Genomic DNA, 27,122 nt, shown 5'->3' on the forward strand with positions numbered 1-27,122 from the left:
AAAACATTGATGTACTTGATCATTATGATTATTTCTTTTATCATTAATAATTACTAGACATAAATTCTTGGAATCTCAATGGTTGAATTAATCTGTCAAATTCTGATTAACCTGTTAATGTAAAATGAATCATGCCTAGCAACAAATACCACAAAAGGAGGCAATTTGCCCCATTGTACTTTCCAGCACTAACTGTGACCCAACCATTATAAAATCATGATATCATAAATAGTACAGCACAAAGGAGACATTGAGACCACTGATTCATTAGTGGCTTTTACATTTCAGGTAGACCCATACCCCAGTTTTTTTCTTACATATCCTCAGCAAAGTACTTGTGTGTCAATATGCCAGCTGTGTAGAAGGCTAAAGTGGAAGATACACCTAGAAAAGTTCAGTCATAGTCATAGAGAGACACAGCATGGAAATAGGTCCTTTGGTCCACTGAGTCCATGCCAACCATCAACCAGCCACTTACACCAATCCCACATTAATCCCATTTTTTTATTCTCGCCACATTCCCATCAACTCAATCCCAGATTCCTCACACCTGCACGTCTTTGGGATGTAGGAGGAAACTGGAGCAATCGGGGGAAACCTATGCAGTCACAGGGAGAACGTACAAACTCCATACACAGACAGTACTGGAGTTTGGGATCGAACCTGGGTCACTGGAGCTGTGAGGCAGCAGCTCTATCAGTCATGCCACTGTTCATAATGTTTTCTTTTATAAATTCTTTTTCCGCCTTTAGGAGTGGCTTGGAATGGAAGCTGGTTGATAATGAGAACTCAGGTTTGTTGAGTGATAATTTGTGGTTGGCAAAAGTTGCAGGAGAAAGACTGCAATTGGCTGATATGGTTGGTGATTGAGTTTCACTTCAAAGAGAAATGCTACAGTTCATACAATGAAGGCTGAGATGTTTATTTAGAGACTGAGGTGGTACTCCTTCAAAGAAAGAGTGCTTAAATTGGAACGTCTTAAGAGTTGGCATCTCCTAATTCCTTTTCAATGTTGGATTTCCCTTCCCCTGGGAGAATTTTATATCAGGCCTCAAAATGTGCTCAAGAAGATCTGATGGACATAGTTATTGTTATGCTGATGGACCCCTAGGTACTGTATAGAGCAGGAGGCAGGTGTTTCCAATATTTAAGTCTTCTACATATCCTAAATCCTAACAGCAGCTTCATTTCTTCTGATTAAGTCCTTTTGGATCAAAGATGACTTGCTTCCACCCAGGTGTGTGGGTCCTAAGGTAGCTAATAAGGTCAATATTGAATTGTAGTCTCTTCCACTGACGGGGCAGAAGAGTGGGTAGTTTGTATTGGTGCTGTGCTCTTCTAGCACCTAGGCAAGGTTTTATATATCATCCCAAAATCTCCTTCTCCATACCAACTCCCACAGTTATCATTGTCATTGTATATAAATACCAAAGCATTGTTCCATCGCCCCATCTTGTTTCTTTGGCTGACACATTTTGGATTTCCTGTCAAGTTGCTCTTGTGCAGTGGAATTTATTGTTGACAAAATAAATTTGCCTGCACAAATCTAACATAAGAGCTCCAGTACAATACAGCAAAATACTGCAGATATTGGAACTATGCAGTGAAAGTTAAAAATGTTAATCAAACAGCATTTATGAAGAGTTAATTTTTTTGGCACTGAGACAGATTCTTGAAGAATAAGGTACAATTAAGACTGAGTTTGTGCTAATTGTATCCTGACATTCTTAACTCATGAATGTTCCACTGATTTTAAAGCCTACAAAAAATATCTGCAAAAAATAAAATATTCTCAAAAGCAGTGAGAACATTTTAGAGACACAAAAGAGATTCTGCAAGTGCTGGAATCTGGAGCAACAATCGATGTTTCGGGTCCAGACCCTTCATCGGGAGTTTCTCCAGCATTTTGTGTGAGAAAGTTTTGGACGGTGGCAAGACTCCCGGCAAAGCCTCAAAATCACCACAACAACAAACCAAATAAAAAAACCGCCGACAAATAATTTTATGACGTTTGGAAGGACGTTACGAAGTGCGCCTTTAATAGAATGCGCAGCCGCAGTCGCCGGAAATCCACTTTGGCGCCGAATCTTTGACCTCCCTTGGACCATACCAGTTTCAAACAGGGGTGGCCGGGAATAGAATGGAAGGAAATTACCTTTTTTGTCTTTCTAAAATTAAACGATAACATGAAAATTAAATATGAAAGCTAAACTATATTACATATATTCGAGAATTCTCACTTCCTGAACTGTTCTAACCCACGGATTCCCCTGACAGTTTATCTGCGTCCCCCTCACCTGCGATCCCTGCGAGCGGAGGGCGGGCAGCCGCCGCCGCCATTTCCTCGGTCGGCGCAGAGTTCGTGGGTTTGAATTTATTTTGTTTTCAGTCTCCGAGTTTCGGCCGCTGGACATTATTGACGGGCATCGCCGCCGCCGCTGCTTCTGGCTGAGCCCGTGATTGACCGGTGTCGGTGCGGGTGTCGCGGCCGAGGGGTCGGGCCGGGCTCCGTCTGCAGAAATGTACATTAAACAGGTAAAGGGCAGCGCGGTGGGCGGCCTGGGCTCGGGGTGGGGGTGGGATGTGGAGGGAAGAGGAGAGAGAGGCCTGACCGTGGTGATTGGCTGGTGGTGGTGGGAAAGAGGAAGGAGGCCTGATCCTGGGGGAAGGGGGGCGGGGTGGATGTGGTGGTGGCGAGAGGAGTCTTGAGCCTGAGAGAGGAGAGAAGAAAGGAGGCCTGAAGCTACTGAGGTGGGGGAATGGATGGCAGGAGGCTGCTGGGGTAGGGTGGGTGGGGGGGGCGGGAAATGAGGCCTCTAGGAGTGGGAAAGAGAACATAAGTTTAGATCAAAAGTGAAAAATGCGGGGGGGGGGGAGAAAAGCAGTAGTTCAAGCAACATCTGTGGAAAGAGAAACAGTCAATGTTTTGGGTTTGTGATCCTTTGTCTGAAATGGGTAGGGGAGATGCAAGTTAGTTTTCAGTCGAAAGGAAATGGGGGAGGGGTGGTATGTGAAGAGTGAAGGGAATGTGTGTGATAGGATGAGTTGAAGTGGCTAATGGCAGGTCCGTGTAATGTACTGTTAATGTTAAGTTTGAGAGATCTACTTAGCAAGCTAGACTTGTTCGAGTAGGATAAGAAAAACTGATGTACAAAACAAAATTGGTAAATTGGTTTGTTATTGTCTCATGTACCTAGGTGCAGTGAAAAACTTTTGTATGCCATCTACAGATTATTGCAGTACAGCACTGTATTGAGGTAGTACAGGGGGAAAACGGTAAGATGCAGAATAAAGTGTTACAGTTACAAAGAAAGTGTAGTGCAGGCAGACAATGAGGTGCAAGATCATAACGAGAGATTGTGAGGTCAGGAGTCCATCTTATTGTGCTAGGGGACCATTCAATAGTCTCAAAACGGGGATAGAAGCTGCCCTTGAGCTTGGTGATGTGTGCTTTATGGAGGCAGTGAGAAGTGTAGACGGAGTCCATGGAGGGGAGGCTGATTTCCATGAAGTGCTGAGCTGTGTCCACAACACTCTGCAGTTTCTTGCGATCACAGGCAGAGCAGTTGCCTTATCAAGCAGTGATGCATCCAGATAGGATACTTTTTATGGTGCATTGATAAAAATTGGTGAGGGTCGACCTGCACATGCCAAATTTCTTCAGCCTCCTGTGGAAGTAGAGGTGCTAGTGAGCTTTCTTGGCTGTGGCATCTACGTGGTTGAACCAGGACAGGTTGTTGGTGATGTTCACTCCCAGGAACTTGAAACTTCTTCAGACTTGAGAGAGAGAAATAAGTTATTCTAGGTAGCAGCGAAAGAGAATTACTGTAAATGAGTGAAGACCTGAAGCTGGTAGGATCAGATTAAACTACAGTGACTGTGTATTTTATTACTAATGTGGTTCTGCCATACTGGAACATGCCTGGTTGGCCATACTATATCCAGAGAAGAAAAAATGGTTAGCAGAAGTGATTCTTAAAATGACATGAAGAACATGTTACCTATAATTAGAAAATTTGCTGTTGAGTCCAGAAGGTTGCAAAGTGCCAGACAGAAACTGAAGTGTTGTTCCTCAAGCTTGCATTGTGTCTTGTAATGGTGCAGGAGGCCACAGACAGATCCGAGTGGGATAGTGATTTTAAGTGGCCAGCAAATGGAAGCTTATTCCTTCAGACTAAGCACAGGTGACCCACAAAGCCAATCATCCAATCTGCATTTGGTTTCTTCATTACAGAGGAGGCATTATGTAGACTATGCTCTTGTAACCTGTATGAGCTGCAAAACAGGGCCTTGTTGTACAATTTGTACAGGACCCACATTTCTAGAACTGGTTCCAATGTCCCAGGAATTTAAAGGCTTTCTTTCAGCACCACATTCCTATTTATTTACTTATTGATGTGTGATACATACAGTAATCTGGAGTTTACTGACTTTTGTGATCTTGCCTTTTAATTCCTTTGTTTGCTCTCTGAAGTTTGCCTGAAGTATATTGTTACCCTTTTAACCTATGTTATTAATACAAAAATGACTGTGATCTTTGGATGTTCAATTCCCAGAATATTCTGCAGTTAAGTGGCTTTCTTGACCAAGGTACCAGGGAGGCAAGATATCATCCTGGAATCTGGAAGCATCAGAGGTGCCTATGTGTCCCCATCCCTAATGAATCCTGTTATACTTGCTTTCCTGATTTTTAATCTAGCTATAATTTAGCTATGTGCCTCAGAGGAGCTGCTAGCTGCTTTAATATCCAGAATTGGGTACCAATTACTGATCAAAGTACAATTAAGGGACTTACATCTGGCCTATTTTGTCTCCACCACATTGCTTTTAGTGTTACTGATGCACCGCAGCAATTTCAGCTACTTTGCTGGTTCTGAAACCTGAAGCATGAAGTTCTCAAGATGTCTATCCTTAAGTACATAGAGTTGTTCAGAACATGAGATGCATCTCACATGGCATATGCTGTGCAATTCATGCAGCGGAGGTGCCTGCATGAATTTCTTTAACAATTAAATGTTACCAGAAATAAACTTAATTTATCCCTAATGTCGTAAGTGGGATGAAAACAACTCACCAGCTAGTCACTAGTCAGCTACTTGTGCTGCTGATACTTTGACTTTTCTTCTAATTTTCCCTAATACTTGCCCTCTTACCTCCCTGTCTCATCAATTAATTTTTTTTTGCATTTAGCATATTTATTCAACAAGGGAATTTTATACATTTGCAGTTGTTTAAGGAGATGAAGTGTCTTGGACCTGAAATATTAACTGTTTCTCTTTCTACAGATATTATCTGACCTGCTGAGTGTTTGCAGCATTTTCAGTTTTTATTTAAGATTTCCAGTATTTGGAGTTTATGTACTGACAATGAAATGAATGCACAATAATGAAACCTGCAGCAGGTTTTACTTTTTTCCTTGTGATCTTGGAGTTTCCTTCCACAGCAGCTTTTATTCCCAATGTTTAGGTCTCTCTCGATACTATGAGTTTTTGAATTGGTTAATATTTATCATGTCATCATATACACTGAAATTTAGTAAAATAATTTGACCACAATAATTAAATAGCTTCAAACTTGTAAGCAAGATGTATTTTGGGTCAAGATTTGGGCCATAATTTTTTTTATGACTGGTTGCAAAAGAACATTTTTATTTGTGGGTAGTAGGGAGAGGCTTGCAGAGGATATTGGTGACTTTGTGAAATTGCACGTCATTACTGTCTTCCCTGGAGCTATAAATATATCAGCATCATGGGTCAATTCAGATTTTTGGGAGCAAAATTGGGGCAATCCTGTATTTTAATCAAAGAACTATTTCTGAATTGCTATTAAATTGTGAAAATATGGTAAAATAAAGTTATTATTTGTGTTGTATGTATACAAACTTTGTAGTAGTCAGTAAGAGGACTTAGAAATAGCTTGTTTTGGTTTTCTGATCCATTCTTGTCTAATTGACTGACTTGTTTAGTTTAAAAATGGTTAAGTCCAGGGCATATACTAAAATTAATGAACACTCCTTATTTTGATTTGGGTATTTTTTTTAATTTGTGTTACAGAAAAAAGATCGTGGGATTTTGTAAAGTTGTTCTTGCCCTGAGCCTTTAATCTTGGGGTTTACATTCCATATATGGAATTTAATTTTATAATGCTGTAAAATAAAGCTAATTACCCTGTTTTTCTCCTAGGTAATTATCCAGGGTTTCCGCAGCTACAGGGATCAAACCATTGTTGATCCTTTTAGCTCCAAGCATAACGTTATAGGTGAGTTCCTTAGCTTAGTAATCAAAAAAAAAGTTGTCCAGTATATTTTATTTTAAATTCTCTTAAGCTATTAAAATTGTATTGCACAGTATATATGCCTTATAAATTTCTATTGAACTGATTTAGTTCCCACTTAATTGCATTGTTGTGTGAAGAGGTTCTTTTGGAATCTTAAAGATGGAGGACTCTGGACATAGGCTTTAGATTTTAAAAGTAGTTTAATCAATGGCAAACGCAGGGACAGAATGAATGGGAACAGAGGCACACTCACACAGGAGACCACAAACGTGAGGGGGATCGCAACGAGGATGAGATACACACACAAACACAATAAACAAGGTACAGCTTATCAAGGGATAAACACTTTAATGCCTGAATACCTTGACCCAAACAAGCATTGGCCCTAACACTCCCTGGAATCTGACTAAGACACTCCCAAACCACATGGTGATGCATACTCTTACCAGTGGTCTCTGCAGCATTGTCTCTCTACTCCTGGGGCAGTCAAAAGAGAAAGGGCCAGGGGATTGCAACACTCTTTATAGTGCTGGGAGGCTGGGTGGAGCCTGGCCACGTGATTTAGACAGGCCAATGGTTTGGAGGTCAAGGACAAAGGTGCCTGCCAAGGCCAATGGTCAGGCAGGTTCAGGAACAAAGGTGCTCTACTAGGACAATCCCTGTGCCCACACCTGATGGGTGAGGTGGAGCCACACCTTGATTGACAGTGGTGTCACTTCCGATCTGAGGAGCAAATAGTGTCTGTCTGTCTGACCCTATTGGCAGCATTATCACTGCTGGTTTGCACCTAACAGCAGTATCTTCAAGCATATTGGAGGCTGACTCCTGCAGTATAGAGAGGGCATTGTCTGTCTTATCTGTCTATTCTGGTCATCTATGGTACACAATGGATCTAGTACTACAGTAAATTCTGATCTATTGATCTGATGTATGATTGTTTGGAAATTCCAATCATTCAGCTTCTGGTTTAATGGTTTCTGTTTCCTGTGCTCTCTTTAAACTTGCTAGGTTCACTGGAAAATTTATGATACCACTGTGTAACTTTAAAAATGAAATAAAAGTGTATTGGGTATCTATAGGAGTAGTTTCCGATAGTCTGGAAAATCTGCCAGTTTGGTCTGACCAAAGTCCCAAGAATGCCAGGTTATTGAGTTTTACTGTATTTTTAAGAGGATAAAGAATAAGTTTGTTTATTGTCAGAGGCATACATGCATAAAAGCCATGAAAATTAGATTGTATTGCAGCAGCAGCACAGTACATTGCAAACGACAAAAATAAGTTAACATAAATTTAAATTAACATAAATTATAGATAACTTGCACGAGAGAGAGAGAGAGAGAAATATAGTCTGAGATATTGTTAGATTGGTTCAAGAACCTGATGGTAGTGGGGAAGAAGCTGTGGTTAAACCTTGAGGTGTGAGTCTTCAGGCTCCTGTTTGATGGCAGCATCGAGAAGAGAGCATGGCCTGGATGGTGGGGGTCCCTGATGATGGATGTCACCGTCCTGAGTCCATGACTCTCTGTAGCCTCTTGTGTTGCTGCATCTTCTTCCTCTGATAGTAGCAACTGATCAGTTGTTTCATTTTATGTTTTGTGGAATTTTGCTGATGCCAAATGGCTGCCAAGTTTGACTAGTTTCTCAAAAGGTACTCAGTGGAGAAAGGGAGAATGTTGTGTGTGTGGGGGGGCATCCTGCTCTTGCTGTGAGAAGAACTTGGGTGTAGGATTGAATCAGGAGGACTTGGCATTAAATATCATTTACCAGTTATGGAGTGCAGAAGTTCTTTGAATGTTGGGAAGGTAGATCCTCTAATTATGTAATTTTTAAGTGATGGGAGAAACATAACATGTTTATTTCGTTTATTTTTGTGATCCATTGTAGTTAAAATGTGCTATTGGGGCATAATGGAGAATGCTCTTTGCACGGTGCACCTGATAGAAGTTGAGAGGACTGTTTTGAGATACTATGCTTATAGTGAAGTGTCACTTTGACATAATATCCAAGTGAGAGACAAGAATATACCATTGTAACACCTGATTTTCTAATTGTTCCATGCTAGATGTAGAGATTTTGGAATAGCTTACAAAAGAACAAAGATCTTTGTTATTAGCCCAATTCATGTTAATAATCATAAACGAAAGCCCAGCTTTGTTTAATGTTTGTACTCATCAGGTGTTGGCATGTTTCTGGTCTGCATCTTAAAACCATTGGGGGAAATTGTTGCTTTGATAAAGGACCAATGTAAACGGATAAGCTCTGCATAACTTAGTGTAAACTGGAGGAAATAGTGGGCATTTTTCCTTCAAACCCTTTTAATTAGACATTTCATATTTAAATGCTGTAATGCTTTTCTTGGTTTATTAAAGCTAAAACTTTGTACAGTTGCTATTAAAATAATGGAAATGTAGGATTTTAACACTTATTATTATTCTGTTTAGTTGGTCGAAATGGATCTGGAAAAAGTAACTTCTTTTATGGTAAGATCTGATCCTTAATTTAGGATTCGTTTTTATATCGAAATTGAAATTTTAGGATTTACTTTATGTAGACTGTAGCTTTATTAGCTCTCAATATGGCAACTCTCTTGGATTTCAGGAATTTAGAATATTTATACACTGATATTGTTGTCTTGTATAATTGCCAGCAATTTTTCAGGGAGTAGCAATATAATATGATGGAACTAGTATGTTGACCGAGGAGGAGAAACTGCATTCATGTCCACAATTAGAGAGACATACAAGATAACCTAAGCATTCCATGAGGGAAGGTTTATGCTGGAGTTAAGAAGAACAAGAGGTGACTTGAGTAAAGCATTTAAAATCCTAAGCGGTCTTGACAGGATGAATGAGGAGAGGATGTTTCTTCTTGTGGGAGAATTGAACTAGTGTTCAGCATTTGTATTATAAAAAATGATTGCCCATTTAAAACGGATGAGGTAAAATGTTTTCCTTAAAGGGTCTTTGAAACTGTCTTCCTCAAAGGGTGGTCTTTGAGCATATTTGAGACGTAAGTATATACTTGAGCAAAGGTGTGAAAGGTTATTGTGGGTGGCTGAGAATATAGACTTCAGGTTACAGGCAGATCAGCAGTGATCTTGTTAAATGCTGGAGCAGGCTTGAGGGGCCAAGTGGCCTACTCCTTCTCCGTGTGATGGTATGGGAATTCTAGGTTGGAAACTAAATTGGGGAAGGTGGGAAAATTGCATTGGTAGTTGTCTGATTTTGTTCACAGGTGCTTATGTGTAGACTGGAATATGGTTGGGGTAGGAAAGTCACTCTTATTTTCTCAGTTGTTGACTTTCCAGAAGGAAAATAGTGAGTGAAAATTAAAATAAATGGAAAAACTGGAGTGTTTCTGTCTTGAGGTTCTTGAAGTTTTTCAGGTCATAATCTTCGCTGATGTACTAAAATGTTCTGAAAGCTAATGAATTAAATGAATGACTTTATAGAATTGTTTAAAGGTCAGTTTGCCACCATCTGATCAATACTGTTTAGCTAATTTAGTCATAAGAGCTGCAGCAATTTGATTTTACAAAATAAAATGATTTCCATATAACCTTTTATTGTTAAATCTTGGATTATGCCTGGCTACATAAAACCATTGAAAACTACAGCACAAGAAACAGGCCATTTGGCCCTTCTAGTCTGTGCTGAAACATTATTCTGCTAGTCCCATTTACCTGCCCCCAGCCCATACCCCTCCAGATCTCTCTCGTCCATGTATCTATCCAATTTACCCTTAAAAGTTAAGAGCGAGCCCACATTTACCACATCAGATGGCAGCCTCTTCCACACTCCCACCACTCTTTTGAGTGAAGAAGTTCCCTTTAATGTTCCCCCTAAACCTTTCCTCTTTCACCTTAAAGCCATGTCCTCTCGTACTTATCTCTCCTAATCTAGGTGGAAAGAGCCTACTTGCATTAACTCTGTCTATGCCCCTCATCATTTTGTAAACCTCTATCGTATATCCCCTCATTCTTCTCCACTCCAAGGAATAAAGTCCTAACATGCTCAGTCTTTCCCTGTAACTCAACTCCTGAAGACCCGGCAACATTCTTGTAAATCTCCTCTGCACTCTGTCAGTCTTACTGACATCCTTCCTGTAGTTCGGCGACCAGAACTGCACACAATATTCTAAATTTGGTCTCACCAATGACTTATACAACCTCACCAAAACATTCCAACTCCTATACTCAATACTTTGATTTATAAATGCCAGGATGCCAAAAGCCTCTTTTACAACCCTGTCTACCTGTGACTCTACTTTCAGGGAATTATGTATCTGAACTCCCAGATCCCTTTGTTCCTCCACACTCCTCAGTGCCCTACCATTTACTGTGTATGTCCTCCCTTGATTTGTCCTTCCAAAATGCAACACAGCACTCGTATTTTTATCCCAAACTGTGTTTTCAGTTATACTGTGAATGGCCAGCTTTGTGCCATTATAGTAAAATGACCTTGTGACACTCCCAATATACTGGCTTTAATCTATGGCAGCCTGCAAGTTGTATTGAAGATGTATATTCAGTGTTGTAATGGAAATTTTTGAATAGAAGGACGGTATGGTGGCCCAATAATTAGCGCTGCTGCCACATAGCAGTAGTGATCTTGTTTTGATCCTGAGCTTGGGTGCTGACTGTGTGGAGTTTGCACATTCTCCATGTGGGTTCCCTCTGCATGTTCTGGATTCCTCCCAAATATGCTGGTAGGTTAATTGCCCCTAGAGTAGTTGGGTGGCAGGAGAGTCATGGAGAAGTTGATGGACGTGTCAGGGAGAATAGATTGCAGGTTAATAAATGGAGGAATGGGTTTGAGGCTGTTCTGAGAATGGGCTTAGACTTGATGGGCCAAATGGCTGTCCTCTGTTAGGATAAAAATGAGAAATATATTTAAATGTATCTCTTTGATGTAACTTTTATTTTCTCCTTTTCTGTTTTCTCCACTCTCTTCCCTCACCTCATACTTGTAGCTATTCAGTTTGTACTTAGCGATGAGTTCAGCCACCTTCGTCCAGAGCAGAGACTTGCTCTGCTGCATGTAAGTACCCGTGCCCAAAAGTTAATTTATGATTATACTTATTAATTAAATGCAATATCTTGTGCAATTTTATTTTGAGGAAATTGTTCTTTTAACTGCTTGATTCCTTCTAAAACTTATGAATTGTTGTGAAGCCCTTAGTTCTAATTAGTGAGGCAAAGTCATCCTTCATTTTGGTTTCTGCTTGGCTGACTTGCAGGATAGTATGACTGAGGGTCCTGTAATCCTGGGCCTAATACTAGCTTTGGATAAAGAAACTGAGTTAATTTTTCAGGTCAATTATCTTTTATCATTACAACTGCAAAATCTTTATCAACTCAATGAAGAATTGTTATGTAGTTCTTTTATACTTACTTAATTAGGGAAACTGTTCAACCTATTTTTCCTAAATCAAAACAAATGCTGGAAAAATTCAGCAGATGCAAGAGACTGCTGATGCTGGAATCTGGAGTAAAAGATAAACTGCTGGAAGAACTTAGCAGACAGAGCACGGCATCTCATCAAGAGTCTTTGATCTGAAACGTTGACTGTTTCTCTTTTCACAGATAGTGCCTGACCTCCTAAGTGTTTTTTCTTTAGCATTTTCTGTTTTTGTTTCGGATTTCTAGCCTGCATTTTTTTTTATTTTCAACCTGCTTTTCAATTAGTCTTTGAAATAAGTGTGTATTTATTGAAAGCTGTATATTTGGCTTCTGTAACAATGAATGTGTTCTACAATTTGTCCTTGACTAAGATTCAATTTCCTAATATTAATACAATTTTTAACTATCCTTTTAGGAAGGAACTGGACCTCGTGTTATTTCTGCATTTGTTGAAATAATATTTGACAATTCAGACAACAGGTTACCTGTGAGTAGATTATTCACTGAGTTAAAATAAGCATTTTATGTTAACTTCTATTTTTTTTTCTCTGATGAGGGAGACCTTTTTAACTATCTTTTAATGATCAGGGAACCGTAGTCTGAAAACCAGGCTTCACTAGTTAACGTCGTTATCAATGCACTATATTTGTTAAATGTTCAAACATCAGTAGGGAGATACTTGCTTCCTTTCTCTTTCCTGGTGCTCCTAAGGAAAGTAAGATGTACAAGTCCAAATAGACTCGGGGTCTTGACCTGCTGAGCTGGGTGGAGAAGTTTAATCCTCTCACTTAAGTAAATGAACTAGAGTATTTTGCATTTTGAGAAGATGAAACATGCTACATTGTACTATTTTTGTGTGTTTACATATGTGTGCATGTGAACGCGATGGACCTAGATGTGATGCTCTGAAAAAATAGTTATCGATATTGGGTTTACCACCCTTTTCATGTCTGATTATGCAATGGTATTAGAAAGGAATAAATTGGGAGTTTTTTTATCATTGCTTTGCAAGAGTTGTTTGTGTGTGAATCTGACTGCACAAAAGGAGAGAAAGTTTGGTAAATTAAGATAATGGATTTGTGTCTGAACTTTTAAATCGTTGTCCTGATTGAGGTATTATTTTATTAACTTTTTAGGATCTGCAGAAGTGTGTTCTGATTTATAATTGTTAAAGTATTATATTTATTTCATTTTGTAGATTGACAAAGAAGAGGTTTCTCTTCGTCGTGTCATTGGAGCAAAGAAGGATCAGTATTTTCTGGACAAGAAAATGGTGACGTAGGTTTTTAAATTTTTCTACCTCGGATTTTTGTGAGAACTGTACTAAAGAAATGGCATAACATTTTTATGTTATTTGCACTTCCAGAAGGTAATCTTACTTTCTAAGTTTTGATTGATTTATACAAAAACTTTACTGTCAGATACCTAGTAAATAGTATGCTAATGTTGCTAGACTATTATGCCAGTGAATTGGACTAATAACTCAGCGAAAGAAAATTTGGATTTTGATTTGATAATGTTATTTCAGTTTAAAGCAAGTAAAATTGTTAATAGTTTAAGTGACCATGAAGGTATCAGATTGATAGAAAAGCCCAATTAATTCATGTCATGAGGAAGCAAATTTGGCATCCTTACCCGGTCTGTCTTAGATGCATTAAGTCCCACACCAATAAAGTTGCTTATTAACTGCTCTCTGAAATTCCCTAGTTGTGTTTGACTGCTTTCAATGGTTCAGGAAAGGAGGCCGCCACTACTATCTCAGGGAAACTAAGGAAAGGCAGTAAACGGTGGCTTTGCCTGTGATGGCTATGTCCTGAAGGTCCTGAAGAGGAATATTATAGCATTGGTAAACTTGTAACATGAACATCTCAGCTGTTCCAAGTAACTAGAAGTAAATTTAATGCATGGGTTATCAATGGCTTCCTTCTATTATCAATTTTTTCCTATCAAATTACATTCTGGGAACCTACTTTTAACCCAGCTAGTTGCAAAACTGCCAAATGCTTGTCTTTTGCTCTTATCCAAGAAGACCTCTTCATACCTAAGAAATAAAATGTAACATTCTCAAGGATACTGACCATTTCGAAAAGGTGATTGAAAATCTTTTGAAATGTGAGACAAATATTGTTGAGTGAGGATCTACCGAATTGTTAAATGTTATTTAGACTAGTAACTGCACACTTGAAATGTATTACTTCGGCTGGCTCTCATGGATATTTTTACATTTTTAATATCAAACTTCAATCCTGTTTTTGCTCAATAGGAAAAATGATGTGATGAATCTTTTGGAGAGTGCTGGGTTTTCCAGAAGCAATCCTTACTATATTGTCAAGCAAGGAAAGGTAATTGAATTTAAAGTGCAAGTGGCTTTTCTTGAGTTAAAATGTTTTTAATGGCTTTTCTGTTCTACATTGAAAAATCTTTTGTTAACAATTGTTTAATTCAAATGAATTTAATCTTACCACTTTTGGTAAATTTGAATCATAGTAACATGTTTACTAGCAAGAAATTGAATTATCAGGCATGGGACTGAAATTTAAGGTAGTCAACTTGTTAGAATGTGAAGAAGGGATTAAAACCACATTTTTGCAAGAAAGTTGAGCTAGGCCTTAATTTTACTACTATTTTCTTTCTGGATTCCATTTTTACTTATTTGACACAGACAACCAGACAATATGCAGTGCATTTGCACCATGTTTTTTCCAAAAAAATGTTTCATATTTGGAATTATCTGGGCATTCAGTGAATTAAAATCAAAATTGATATTTTAAATCTGGCCACCAGATTAAGTTGGGCCAGATGTAGAGCTTAGTCAGTTTGGTTTAGTGTAGTATGAATTTTTGATAATCCTCAATGAGGTTCATTTTCATTTGTTTGTGGTCTAAAGAGATATGCAGTGAGTCATGAAAAGATGTGGTTAACATGCTTATGTGTGTTTTGATGGTGGGTCAAGTTGAGTTGGAGGGGGGAAAATGCACAGATTCCATGGAGTTCATTTTAACCTGCCAAAGTTAATATCATGGTGAATGCACTGTTCTTGAAGCATTCTGTTCCATTACTCCTGAGGGTTTGGCTGCTGTCGTTTTCACTGGGGTCTGTAAGAGAGATGCAATTGTTTTATGTGGTAAGTCTCCATTTAATTTGTAAATTAAAATACATAGAACCCTCATTATTGGGATTAAATGGGAGCAGTGCAAGCTGGCATTGATTTCAATGACGGTGAAGAGGTCTAGGAAAAGTAAGTTTCATGTTATCATTTTGGCAGGGGTGCTCCTTTGGATCCCCTCAAAAAAATCACTGGGTCTCTGCACACCTTGACCTTCTTGGTCACTCTCCCACCTATTCCCTAAACATCCCTGAAGCTGTTGCTGATGCCCTAGAGGGCTTGTATTTCTGTGATTCCAAAAAACAACAAGCTGCCACAGGGATACTGTTTGGTATCTGCACTTTACTATTTCTGTTCAAGTGAAATCTCTGGATTAAAACAGTTTTGCTGTTGGATTGTCTGTCTGATATTGCACTCCTAATTAAACAAAATTGAAACCTGGTATATCAAATGATATTCCGGAAGCAACAATGAAGTTGAGAGATCGAGGGTTGTTGATAGATTTGGTGCTTATAGTGGTCTGGATCTGCAGGGCAGCAGGAAATGTCTTTTCTGGCTTATCTCGATGACTCAATCCACTTATCCACCTGGACTGTATTTTGAACAGATTGAACCACCTGCAAGCATTGTGCAGCTTTCTCTCATTAAAGTAAGAGTGCATGCAGTTTTGGATGTCGCTTTTTACTTTGGAGCCTTTCTCTGTATGAAAATAAATGTCAGAATACAAAAATTGACAAAACACTGACAGCTGTGATTTAGGTTGCAGTGGACCATGGTGTCTCAGCAACTCTTCTACCACATTTTCGAGAGAACCTAACCCTGGCATATGTCTGTTGAAATTTACCTTTCACTCCCTGCTCCTTGTAATGTTTGTCCTAAGCCTTATATTGTGATTGCAGTATTTTAAACAGTAACTGTTCATGGTAAGAACAAATTGTTTTCTGTTGTAGCGTTTGTTCATTAAAGCAAAAATTGAGAGTGCCACCGAATGCCAGATCACACAAATGACCCATGTAGTTCTCTCCTATTGCTAATGGCTGTGCACAAACCTTTTGTGTAAATTTGCTGATTTTTGCATCTAAGATGTATTTTTTGATCAGAAGAAAATTGAAGTGAGGAGAGTGAATATTAACTATATTATTTAAAATTTTCAAGTAGAAACTACTCATTTGGAAATGAAGATGAAAATTGATAGATCTGATAATTTAAAAATAGTTCTTTTTACTAAAGCTGGACTGTTATTATTTAGTAGCCCAATGACACTGTTTCTGGCTCCACCATTCTATCCTCCTCTTGTCTGCCACAGAATATCTACCAGTGGGTGAAACATTAAATGTTTTGTGACAATCCAAGTGCTTTAACTAAGAGGATGATTTGCAGGTAGCCTGTGGGAGAAGGATGGGGCAGAAATCAATTTTATGTGCCTGTAATTTCAGGATAGCTTTCCATATTTGCATTAGCTTCACATTGCGCATCAATTATTTATTCCGTTTAGGTTGGTAAGGTGCTACATGCTGACATAGTCACTGTATGAATCATATTTGCTTTGTCTTGCTCACTACGAATTCAACATGAATCACCAGCTTTAGGTCTAGAAGCTGGATGACTTAATTACCATGCGCATTGTTGCAGTGTTTTCTGAAGGGAATATTGCACATCATAATTTCAAAACTAAAACCTAAAATAATGAAAAAGTAGCCCTTTATATATTGTACTTTTATAGCTTTAGGGAATCTTATCTGACATGCATTTGAAAATATTTAAAGGGATAGTAATTTTAAAGAACACATGACAAAATTTTTATTTATGGGACTGGGTATATTGTGTAACACCTTGTCACCTTCAAGTCGTTTGCCCATTTCACATCTTGTCCACCACCACCCCTCACTGATTTTATTTTTTTTGCTGCTGCTGAGGGGTTTACCTCCTTTAGCCAATGGACCTGTTTGTTGAAGATTGGTCATGTCCTTAAGAAGTTGTCATTTTCTGAGTGGGATAAATTGTTGTACTGTTTTCTATGCAATTCAGGATTCATTTACACAAGGTCCTGAAGTTCTTGCAACCTAACTAATCAGTTTATAATGATTTTTTTGAAGTAATACTTTGAAAATAGGCTTTGGAGATTGCTGCAGACTTTTTCATTGAGCAAGGTGACTTCAGTAAATATTGAGATGTAATTTCCATTGATGTTGCAGACATGTATTTTCTGGGCCAGTTTTGAAATGCATGCTGATGTTCTTTTTGCATTAATTTTGGATTAGATTAATCAAATGGCAACAGCTCCAGACTCTCAACGATTGAAACTTTTGAGGGAAGTTGCTGGTACAAGGGTATATGATGAACGTAAAGAAGAGAGTATCAATCTTATGAAGGAAACTGGTAAGTAAACTGAGACTCTGCCTTTTACATAACTTTTTGAACAAAGTTCAAAATAATAAAATGTAGATTAGGTTCTCAGCGGTTTACCCTCTGGAGCTCTTCTGTTTCTGTTAGTTGTCATTTGAACTATTTTGCATTCTTTGAAGTTGGAGCATCAAACAGCAGAGGAGGCTATTTGGCTCATTATGTATCAATCAGCTATGAATGAGATACAGTTAGTCACAATTTATTCCCTCAACAATGGGATGGAAATTGAAAAGGAAAACTGTATATATTGGGGAGTTATTCGTGTCTCACACCTGCTTTGATCTCAGCATTAATGATGTTCTCAGATGATTTCAATATATTGGTGCAATTGATCATGGATTTTCCTTGGTGCCTTCTGATTGACTGCTGAACTTGTCACGGTCAGCAAGCATGAAATTTACATTAGTGAAATAAACTGAAGTTTGGATTGGCTTGATGCCAGATCATTGTGGGAAAGTGCTATAAATTTTTCAGTTGCCATATATTTCCAAAAAAAATTGATGGTTGGAATAAATAGTTATTGCAAATACTGTATGTTAGGTGGTGCAATAGGTAAACTGTGAACTTAAGTTTTGATCCAATGCTAGAATGCAGGCTTTATAACTTGCTACATCAGTCTTGTGAAAAATATTTTGGTGGCTTTAGCTAGGTTTTCATTGGTGTTTGGCTCATAATATAAAATAAGTTTTTGATGTTGGCGCAATTGCAGTCTGAAGTTTGCTATCCAGGGTTGGGGATTAAAGAGTATTGTCGGACCAGGGCAGAACAAACTTCTTATTTTTCATTTGGCTGCCTATGTGAGATGAGAATGTTGTAGAGGGGATCTGAGATTTAAAAACTGTTTGATTTTAAAATAATTTTATAACCACTTTGACCATTAATTTTAGATCTGATGTTCGACATTTATTCTATAAATGCACTCTCTTAAAGAATCATTTTCTAATGATCAATTTCTGTGTTTTTTGCAGAGGGTAAAAGAGAAAAGATTAATGAATTGTTGAAATACATTGAGGAGCGTCTGCATACACTAGAAGATGAAAAGGAAGAATTGGCACAATATCAGAAATGGGATAAGATGAGAAGAGCACTGGAATATACTATTTACAATCAGGAGCTGAATGAGACTCGTGCCAAACTTGATGAGGTAAGAAAGAGCAGGGAATTTTGTGTAAACTTTTTCAGTTTAAATGACCTCTGGAATGTTTCATTACATCAATATTTCTATGCGCACTGATCAATGTAATGGGCACTTTTTAAAAAAAAATGATAGATTGGGGAAAATAGCTCATCACATAGTGTTGGTTTCCAGCTATCCTTTCCCATAATTTTTTCCAGGTCTTTCAGCTTCCCTGGCATTCATTCTTAATTAGATCCAACTCGGTTGAGTATAGTAGCTTTTAGTTTCTTTATCAATTTTTAATCTGCTGTAAAGAAAGCTTGTATTTAGCTTGAAATTTATTACAACTATTGAATTTCTTGATAGTACTAAGAATTCATTTGGTTTAATTGAGAAATCATTCCTCTAAAATTTATTTCTTCTATTTGGATGATTAGAACAGAACTTTTGTCTTTCTACAGCTTTCTGCAAAACGAGAGACTAGTGGTGAGAAGTCAAGGCAACTGCGTGATGCACAGCAAGAAGCTAGAGATAAAATGGAGGTAAAATTTTTCTTACCCTGCTGTGAATTTCAATTGGAGTATAATTAGCAAAAGCACTGGTGCTTTATGTAGATGATTTTTTTATTTTAGGACTTCTCAAGGAAAGTCATGTCAAGCTGTAACCAAAGTCATGCCAACCAAAACATTCCCAACGTGATCTGAATTTCAGAAAAGCTCCTTGTTAGTTGCAGAAATTCTGCTTTTTATTTAGATTTTGCAGTTAATGTGTAGGATATCTTGAAATTAAGAGGTTTAGCCTTAAGTGCTAACTTTAAGGGTACATGTTTGGTACGTTTTTTAAAGAAGTACTTTATTTAATTAAATACAAAAACAGTTCCATTCCTATTCCATTGACTTGCATATACGCAATTGAAACTTTTGTCGATTCTCTTTCTCCCTTAATTGTTTATGCTGTGGGGTGTGTAATCCAACTGATCTTGTACTAAGTAGAATGTGGCGTTGTTTGTCTTACCATTTGTATTTGAAATAAACATCTCTCTTCAAAAACAAGGATATTGAGAGGGTGGCACGTGAACTGAGAGCAAAAATCTCATCAATGAAGGAAGAAAAAGAGCAACTAACTCATGAAAGACAAGAACAGATTAAACAAAGGACTAAACTCGAATTAAGGGCGAAGGATCTGCAGGATGAAATGGCTGGGAACAGTGAACAAAGGGTAAGAAAATAAGAACCATTGGGTTCACTATTGAATGAATGGGGTTGGGGGGGGTGGTGGCGGTGGTCAGGAGAGGAAAGTGGATCACCAAACAGCCAGCCGGTTGCAGGAACAGGAATTTCCACATTGGTATGTATCTGAAATCTGGTCCTTGAATTCAGACTATCCAGCTGGAAAACCCTGCTCCTCCAGTTATCTGTTTAACTATTACAACTCTATATTTTAAAGAATGGGATATTGGATTGAAAAAATGTTTCTTGATGTAAAAGGCAAGTTAGGCTCAGAGAGAGAAATGCAGGAATGCATTTTTACACCAAAATATGTTCTAAAGCGCTTGAAAGATAAAAAGCAAAGGGAATTCAGATCCAGTGGAATTTCAGAAGTTGAAATATCCACCCAAGTAAAAGACTTATATTGTGAAGAGGTGATGCAAGGAAAAGCTTGTGCAATGATTGGGTATGAACAGGAGTATACTGCCTGAAAGGATATTGGGTGCAGATTCAGTTGTGATTTTTCAAATGGGAACTGGATAAATATTTGAAAATAACAAATATGCTGGTCTGTTAGGCAGTGGTGGGGATTGCAGGAGAGCTGAATAGACTGGATTGCTCTACAAAGCACCTGTGCAGAGTTAAGCTGACTAGCTGTGCAGTAAATATTCTATGATTCATTGTGAGATCTCTCTGTTTATATAATCTTTTAACCAATAGAATTGGTTTTAAACAATGTCCTTTTTTCAAAAACTAAAATATTGAGAGGGTGGCTTGTGAAGTGAGTGCTCCAGAATTTTTCTGATAATTTGCTTTTATGCGAGCACCTTTTATTGTTGAACAATGCAAGATATTTTAAAGGTCTAATCATGCACAAATAGACGCCATCCTTAGTGTTCTGTCTTAGTACCCCTTTCCTGTAATCCATTGTAGAAAATAGTCTGCATTAATCATTCCACTTTAAAGGTGTAAATTGATTTTGCGAAAAATTTGTATGTAATATGTATAAATGCAAGATTTATTGTAATGTACATCAGCAGCTGAAGAGATCAGTTGATTGTTCTGACACATCAAATTGCCTTAAATATGGTTTGTTTGGAATTGGATATGTTATTCAGTTAATGCATGTATCAATCAAGTAGCTAAGTCCAAAAATACTTGATTATCTTTTCCCTTAAAATCGTCTGTCATTGGCAGATGGGATTTGAGCTCCTGATACAGTGTGACTACTCTTGCAACACACTTGTAAATGATCATGATAAGTATAGATTTCAGATATTAAGATTTTAAACAGTACCTTAGCTAAATAAAATTTAACTCCATGTCATGAATAGAGAAGATATTTCTAATATTATTTGTGTGACTTACTAATTGAACTGCTGCATTGGAGTTCCTAAACTCTGGCTCTTTAAAATGCAAAAGCATCTTCTCTACCAGGCCACACTTGTGACAGCACAGATAGGAACATACAAGTAAATCCTTTAGTACCTCTGCATGCTGCACCCATGGAAATTGTGTTGTGAGCTTGATCTGCAGACTTTCTCAGTTGATTCTTTCAGTGTGTCAAACAATATGCATAGTATCTGCCCCTGGAACTGTCTTCAGTTTGATATAGTAGAGGTATGGATTAAAATAAAATGCACTATGTTTATGTCTGTGTGTTTTTTCTTTCTTGTAGAAACGTCTTTTGAAAGAAAGGCAAAAGTTGCTAGAGAAAATAGAAGAGAAGCAAAAAGAACTTGCAGAAACAGAACCAAAATTTAGTGCTGTTAAAGAAAAAGAAGAAAATGGGATAGCAAGGTCCGTAGAAAATGGTTTGAAATACAGGCTGTCCCCTGGTAAAGAACAGGTTCCAATTTTACAAATGCCTTGTCGATTTTTGTCTGCAAGTCGGGGGGGGGGGGGGGGGGGGGGGGGGGGGGGGGGGGGGGGTGGGAAGGGGTACACAAAAATCACTGATAATACCATCTCCACGGTATTGTAATGAATGGCACCAAAAGCACACAAGGCTGATAAGAAAGAACAATTACTAAAAGTGGAGAGAGAGGGGAAACTAGTTCTCCCATTCTTGAGAACGAAAGTTCATTTGTATGTATGTCAGACATGTGAAATTGTTAATCTTATGGGAGCTCACTCGTATGTAAGGGTGTCCATAAATTGGCCGTTTATAACCCGGGGACAGCCTGTAACTAAACAAGTAACTTGTTGTAATTTAGTACGGAGCTGGCCGACTTGTGACATCTTTGCATGTTGCTGTTCTTGAGTGCAAGCCAAGCAAGTATGTGTAGACTTCGTTTGTTGCTGGGAAATGCTTAAGCTCATCCTTTTCTTGGCCAATTTGTATTTTCCAGCAGGGGTCACTGCACAGCAATCAAGATGGGATAGTTGGCTGATTTGGATGCTCGTAATGCAACTGCTCAAAAGATTTAGTTTCCAAATGGTTGCAATTTCTTTTATAAACTGTGATTTCCACAGGTCTGCTTAAATAAATGCATAAATAATTCTTTATATAAACAATAAAGATTAATTTATTTTGATATTCTTCAAAATCCATGGATCAATTTGACTTCCAAATTGGCAAGCTAGCCAGAGGTTTCACGGCAAATGACCAAAATCAGAATCCCTGGAATTTCCAGGCCAACTATCATGGTAACAAGTACCACAGACAGTTTCTAGCCGTAGTTTCAGTTTGCTTTTTTTTCCACAATTTGTAAGTCTTTGTTTACCTGCATTTTGACTCATTTTTCTTAGGCCAGGGCATTGTTAAAGTGGAATCTCCTGAAGCTATTAAAAGATTTATTTTTTCAAACTATTCAGTTCGCAAATAGTTTTGAATTTGTCTTAATCTGTTTGTTCAGCAGAGATGTTCTACAACCAAGGGCTTACAACCACACCTGTACAAACTTGACTTACAAGTAATAATTACTAATGTGTTGAGAGGGTACAAGATTAAAAAAAAGAGCAGCATGTTCTTCAAAACATCTTCAACTAAGCTTTAGTTGCAAACAAAATCAGAGAATTCTAGAAACAATCAGCAGGTTGTGCAGCATCTATGGAAAGAGAAGTAGTTAACATTTCGGGTTCGGGACCCTTTGTTAGCACGTTCTGACAAAGAATTCTGGACCTGAAATTTTAACTGTTTCTCTTTCCACAGATGCTGGTGTTTTCCAGAATTTTGTTTTTTTTTTGTCAGATTTCCAGTATGTGCAGTTTTTATTTCTGCACTTTTGGTCACTACTACTATTTTCTCTTGTACCTATTTTATCTAGTTACAAGTCTAGGAATGCCTTACATTGTTCTATATTGAAGATGCTTGTTATCAGAAAAGGTCTGTTGTAAATTGTTATCAGAAAAGATCTGGAACTTATAAGCATTCCATGTCTGTCTTCTGTCCAAAATATCTGTGCAGTGACACATTTATTGATCCCATTGCACACTTGTCTACTGCTTGTAATTCAAAGTCTTGTTTTATGTTAAGTAAAATCACTGTAATTTTTTGTGTATATAATATGTGAACATTATAAATTAGTGTTTAAAACATTATATAAATTTCAAATGAAGCATCTTCTGAATAAGGAGAATTAGACTGTATAATACCATGCATTTCAGGTCATAGACTATTTGTGTTTGTCAATTGAATCTATTTAATTGCTGCCACCTGGTTCATTTTAGATTGGTGGGTGGGAGAGAAAGATCCCAGAACATTTCTCTGCTGAACAAATAGATCATCTACATGCCTTGTTTGCTTACTCTTTTTGATTAATATTTCTTTTTTATTGAATGTTCTCGCTTTCATCCTTGTCATTCATAGTCTGTGCTGGTTAGCCATTTTCGATTTTAGTTGAGAATCTATTCTCAGCCTCGCTACCTATTGTAATTTGAACTACTGGGTGCAGTGTTAAAGAGTTCGAACTTGCATTTCATTTTCTGAGAGATTTGGTCACCATTTCTTAAGTTGGTACATTAGGGGATCAGAGAACAATTTAGCTCACTGCAATTTGAAGGACTTTGCTCTGCTAGCGTTTGAGTATTTGGTTGTGTTCTGTTGCATTTGGTGTGAAATCCATCTTGTAGTTTGAAATGGTATGCCAGCATAAATTCACTGAACCAAATTCACTACCAATATTTCTCATTGGAATGGAATTTGAAAAAAACTAGAATGACTGCCATTGAAGCAGAAAGCGCTTCTCTGTAGCAATTTATTGCAGAAAATAATTTTGGTAAATAGTTTCAAAAGCACATTGCCTGTGTGTAAGGGACTGATGTGATGTATTGAGAGAGAGAAAACTATAAAAAGTCCCAATAATCTTTTAGTTTACATTCAACCTCTTTTGATTTGCTTAGGTTGGCACAGGCCACCCAGGAAAGAACAGACTTGTATGCTAAGCAGGGTCGAGGAAGTCAGTTTACATCAAAAGAGGAGAGAGATAAATGGATCAAGAAAGAGCTGAAGTCACTTGATCAAGCTATCAATGACAAAAAAACGGCAAATTGCTGCAATTACCAAAGACCTGGAGGATACAGAAGCCAATAAAGAGAAAAATTTAGAACAGTACAGTGTAAGTAGTTAATATTACTTATGGATTGTGGTATCTGTCTACCTTTTGTGCATTGTTATATTGTGCATTACTAATCCCTTTGTGATGACTTGGTTTAAAAGGAATTGTTTAAATTGTCTATCATATTTTGTCATGAATTTTAAAGAAGGAAACTCCCTGAAAAGGACTTGCATTTGTATGTGGATAGATTTGAATGTGAAAGATGCTTTGAATTGTAAGCAAAATTAAGATCTTGTGTCAGCCTTGATCAGTGGTAATTTTCAACTAAGTCAGGTTTTGGATGCACACTCCAGTACAAAATCACAGTACATTAAGTAGGCTGACATTTTAGTGTTGTAACACACAGTGCTGGAGGAACTCAGCAGGTCAGGCGACATCTATGGAGGGATGAAAGGTCTCAGCCCGAAATGTCAACAGTTTATTTCCTTCCATAGGTGCTGCCTGACCTGCTGAGTTCTTCCAGCACTGTGTGTGTGTGTGTGTGTGTGTGTGTGTGTTGCTCCAGATTCCAGTGTCTGTAGAATCTCATGTGTCTCCACTTTAGTGGTGTACTCTTGGAGGAATCATTTTTTAGATAGATTTGGGAGCCCCTCTATTAGGCCCTGTGGCACTCTTTGTATATCTTCATACATTTTCTTGCTTTGTTTGATGTGTGAAAAAAATAACATAGACAATCCAGTGGTTTCTGACCTTCCTGTATCTTGTCCCTGGGTGTGTACGTTTTAAATTGGCACCCTAGGGACATGGCCTTTGGACAATTAATTCAGCTTAGGTTTTCCCTCAAGGTCATTGAATATTAGCTACTATTCATCTTAAGTGTAACCCATTGTACAGCTCTTTTGCTTGTGCCTAGAAGGTGCAGTAAAAACATCCTGGTATTATTTCAGCTATAATTTAATGGGTGCTTTTGATGAAATGTTTCCTTCATCTGCTGCTACTCTACCCCTGCCATAGCCCTTCTTCATCCCACCTCCCATCTCTCCGAAATGTCGTGCTGGGGGTATCTCAATGCCTAAAAGTTAATGAGAGTCTGACTCCCTCTAGATGTAAGGGAAAGAACCAATGGGCAGACAAGTGTTTATAATGTGATGTAAATAACAGAAATTCCACCACTCATTGGATAGTGATAGTTAAGCATCTTGGGTTTAAAAACATTGATAGACTGAACTTGTATTTTCATTATTCATTAGAAACTTGATCAAGATCTGGCTGAAATGAAATCGCGAGTGGAAGAGCTTGACAAGAAATACTATGAAGTGAAAAACAGAAAGGATGAGCTGCAAAGTGAGAGGAAGTAGGTTCAGAAAACAATTGTAATGTTTTTAAATCAATGAATATTGTTTGGACTTTTAAGTCCCAATTCACACAAAATGCTGGAGGAACTCAGCAGATCAGGCAGCATCTATGGAGGGAAATAAAAAATTGACATTTTGGATCGAGACCCTTCATCAGGACTGGAAAGGAAGAGGGCAGAAGCCAGAATGAAAAGTGATAGGTGGAAGAGGCAAAGGGCTGAAGAAGAAGGAATCTGATGGGAGAGGACAGTAGACCATGGAATAATGGGAAGGAGGTGGGGAGCCAGAGGGAGGTGATGGGCAGTCGTGAGGGTGGGGTAGGGGAAAGAGAAGAGTGAGGGGGCTACAGGAGTGAGGGAACACAAGGTGGAGGGGGAGGGAAAGCAGAGTGGAGGTGTTACTGGAAGTTAGAAAATTGATGTTGATGCTGTCAGGTTGGAGACTACCAAGACAATGAGGTGTTGCTCCTCCAACCTGTGTCTGGCCTCAAAGTGGCAGTACAGGAGGCCGTGGATAGACATGTCAGTATGGGAAGTGGAAATGAAATGGCTGGCCACTGGAATCCTGGCTGTGGCAGCTGACAGAGCGAAGATGCTCAATGAAACGGTCACCCAATCTGCATCCAGTCTCACCAATGTAGAGGAGACACCACGTTGTTTGCACTCATTGGATCTCAAAATCATTTAAAATTTTTATATTTAAATATCGCACACCCATTAAATCACTTCAGTTGCATGTAAACTAGATATATGTAAACCGCAGCCTTTGTAGTTTTGTACAATTTATTCTTGGGATGTGGTGTAGTGGCCATCCTGAATTACAGTGAAGTAAGATGATAGAATTGAGTAGCCTGCTGGACCACTTAAGAGCTTAACTTAGAGTAAACAACATTGAAGATGATTGGAGTTCAATTTAGCCTAAGCCTTGAGTTAAGGATGGTGGATTTCCTTTCTGAAAGGTCATTGGGGAACTAGTTGGGTTTTTAATCTATTAGCCTCATGAATCGATTTTATTTTAATACAAGCTTTTTATTTTCTATTCTTGATTGAAATTCTAAATCTGTGGTGGTGAATTTTGTTCTTTCTCAGGGTTGCCTGTTGAGCAACAATGCTACTTAATTTATACAGGTTGAGAAGTGCTTACAGCAGAGTCAAAGAATGAATTAAAATGTATTTTGGGGCTGTATTATAGCAATTTTTTAAAAAATCTGTGCTTTTTATTCTTCAGCTACCTATGGCGCGAAGAAAATGCTGAGCAGCAAGCATTGGCAGCAAAACGAGAAGAATTGGAAAAGAAACAGCAGCTACTTCGAGGTGCAACAGGAAAAGTAAGTCCTGTTGCTAATTTCAATGTAGTTGTCCCAAAACTAAAATAGAGCAGAGTTCTAGATTACAGTTTGTACTTGGTAATTGTGTTTGGATTAAAGCTTCCCTTTTACAGATAAATTGTGGAAACGTAGGTTGGATTGCATTTGAATCGTATTTTTTTTGCTATATAACTTTGCTTCACGTGAGGTGAGGAATATAACCACAAACTGTGACATATCTGTAATATACTACATCCAGCACTCTGATTTTTATTGGAGGGCAGATCAATATCTTCACTGTTAGATTGGTTAAGGATAGTATATTTAAAAAGTGCAGATTGTTTTGTGCTTTGTGTTTCAATAATGGCAATGTCTCAATGAGGATAAATATCTGTAGTGCATTTCTAAAATCAGCTTTTTGCTCTATATCAAAGCTATATGCTGTTCC

At 38.1% G+C, this 27,122-nt stretch overlaps 1 protein-coding gene across 1 annotated transcript in view; it reads left to right on the forward strand.

The window, feature by feature from the left end:
* The first annotated feature begins 2,308 nt into the window (after positions 1-2,308).
* smc3 (structural maintenance of chromosomes 3) overlaps positions 2,309-27,122 on the forward strand; it is a 56,415-nt gene continuing 31,601 nt past the window's right edge. Inside the window, 16 exon segments of the mRNA XM_052027521.1 lie at positions 2,309-2,535; positions 6,183-6,258; positions 8,718-8,756; positions 11,248-11,315; positions 12,093-12,164; positions 12,876-12,955; positions 13,941-14,019; positions 17,045-17,162; positions 18,158-18,333; positions 18,768-18,848; positions 19,360-19,524; positions 21,193-21,314; positions 23,859-23,991; positions 23,993-24,073; positions 25,264-25,367; positions 26,596-26,695. Coding sequence (XP_051883481.1) covers positions 2,521-2,535; positions 6,183-6,258; positions 8,718-8,756; positions 11,248-11,315; positions 12,093-12,164; positions 12,876-12,955; positions 13,941-14,019; positions 17,045-17,162; positions 18,158-18,333; positions 18,768-18,848; positions 19,360-19,524; positions 21,193-21,314; positions 23,859-23,991; positions 23,993-24,073; positions 25,264-25,367; positions 26,596-26,695 — 1,509 coding nt within the window. The 5' untranslated portion in view covers positions 2,309-2,520.

The sequence above is a fragment of the Pristis pectinata genome, chromosome 12 (genome assembly GCF_009764475.1).
Source record: "Pristis pectinata isolate sPriPec2 chromosome 12, sPriPec2.1.pri, whole genome shotgun sequence".
NCBI lineage: Eukaryota > Metazoa > Chordata > Chondrichthyes > Rhinopristiformes > Pristidae > Pristis > Pristis pectinata.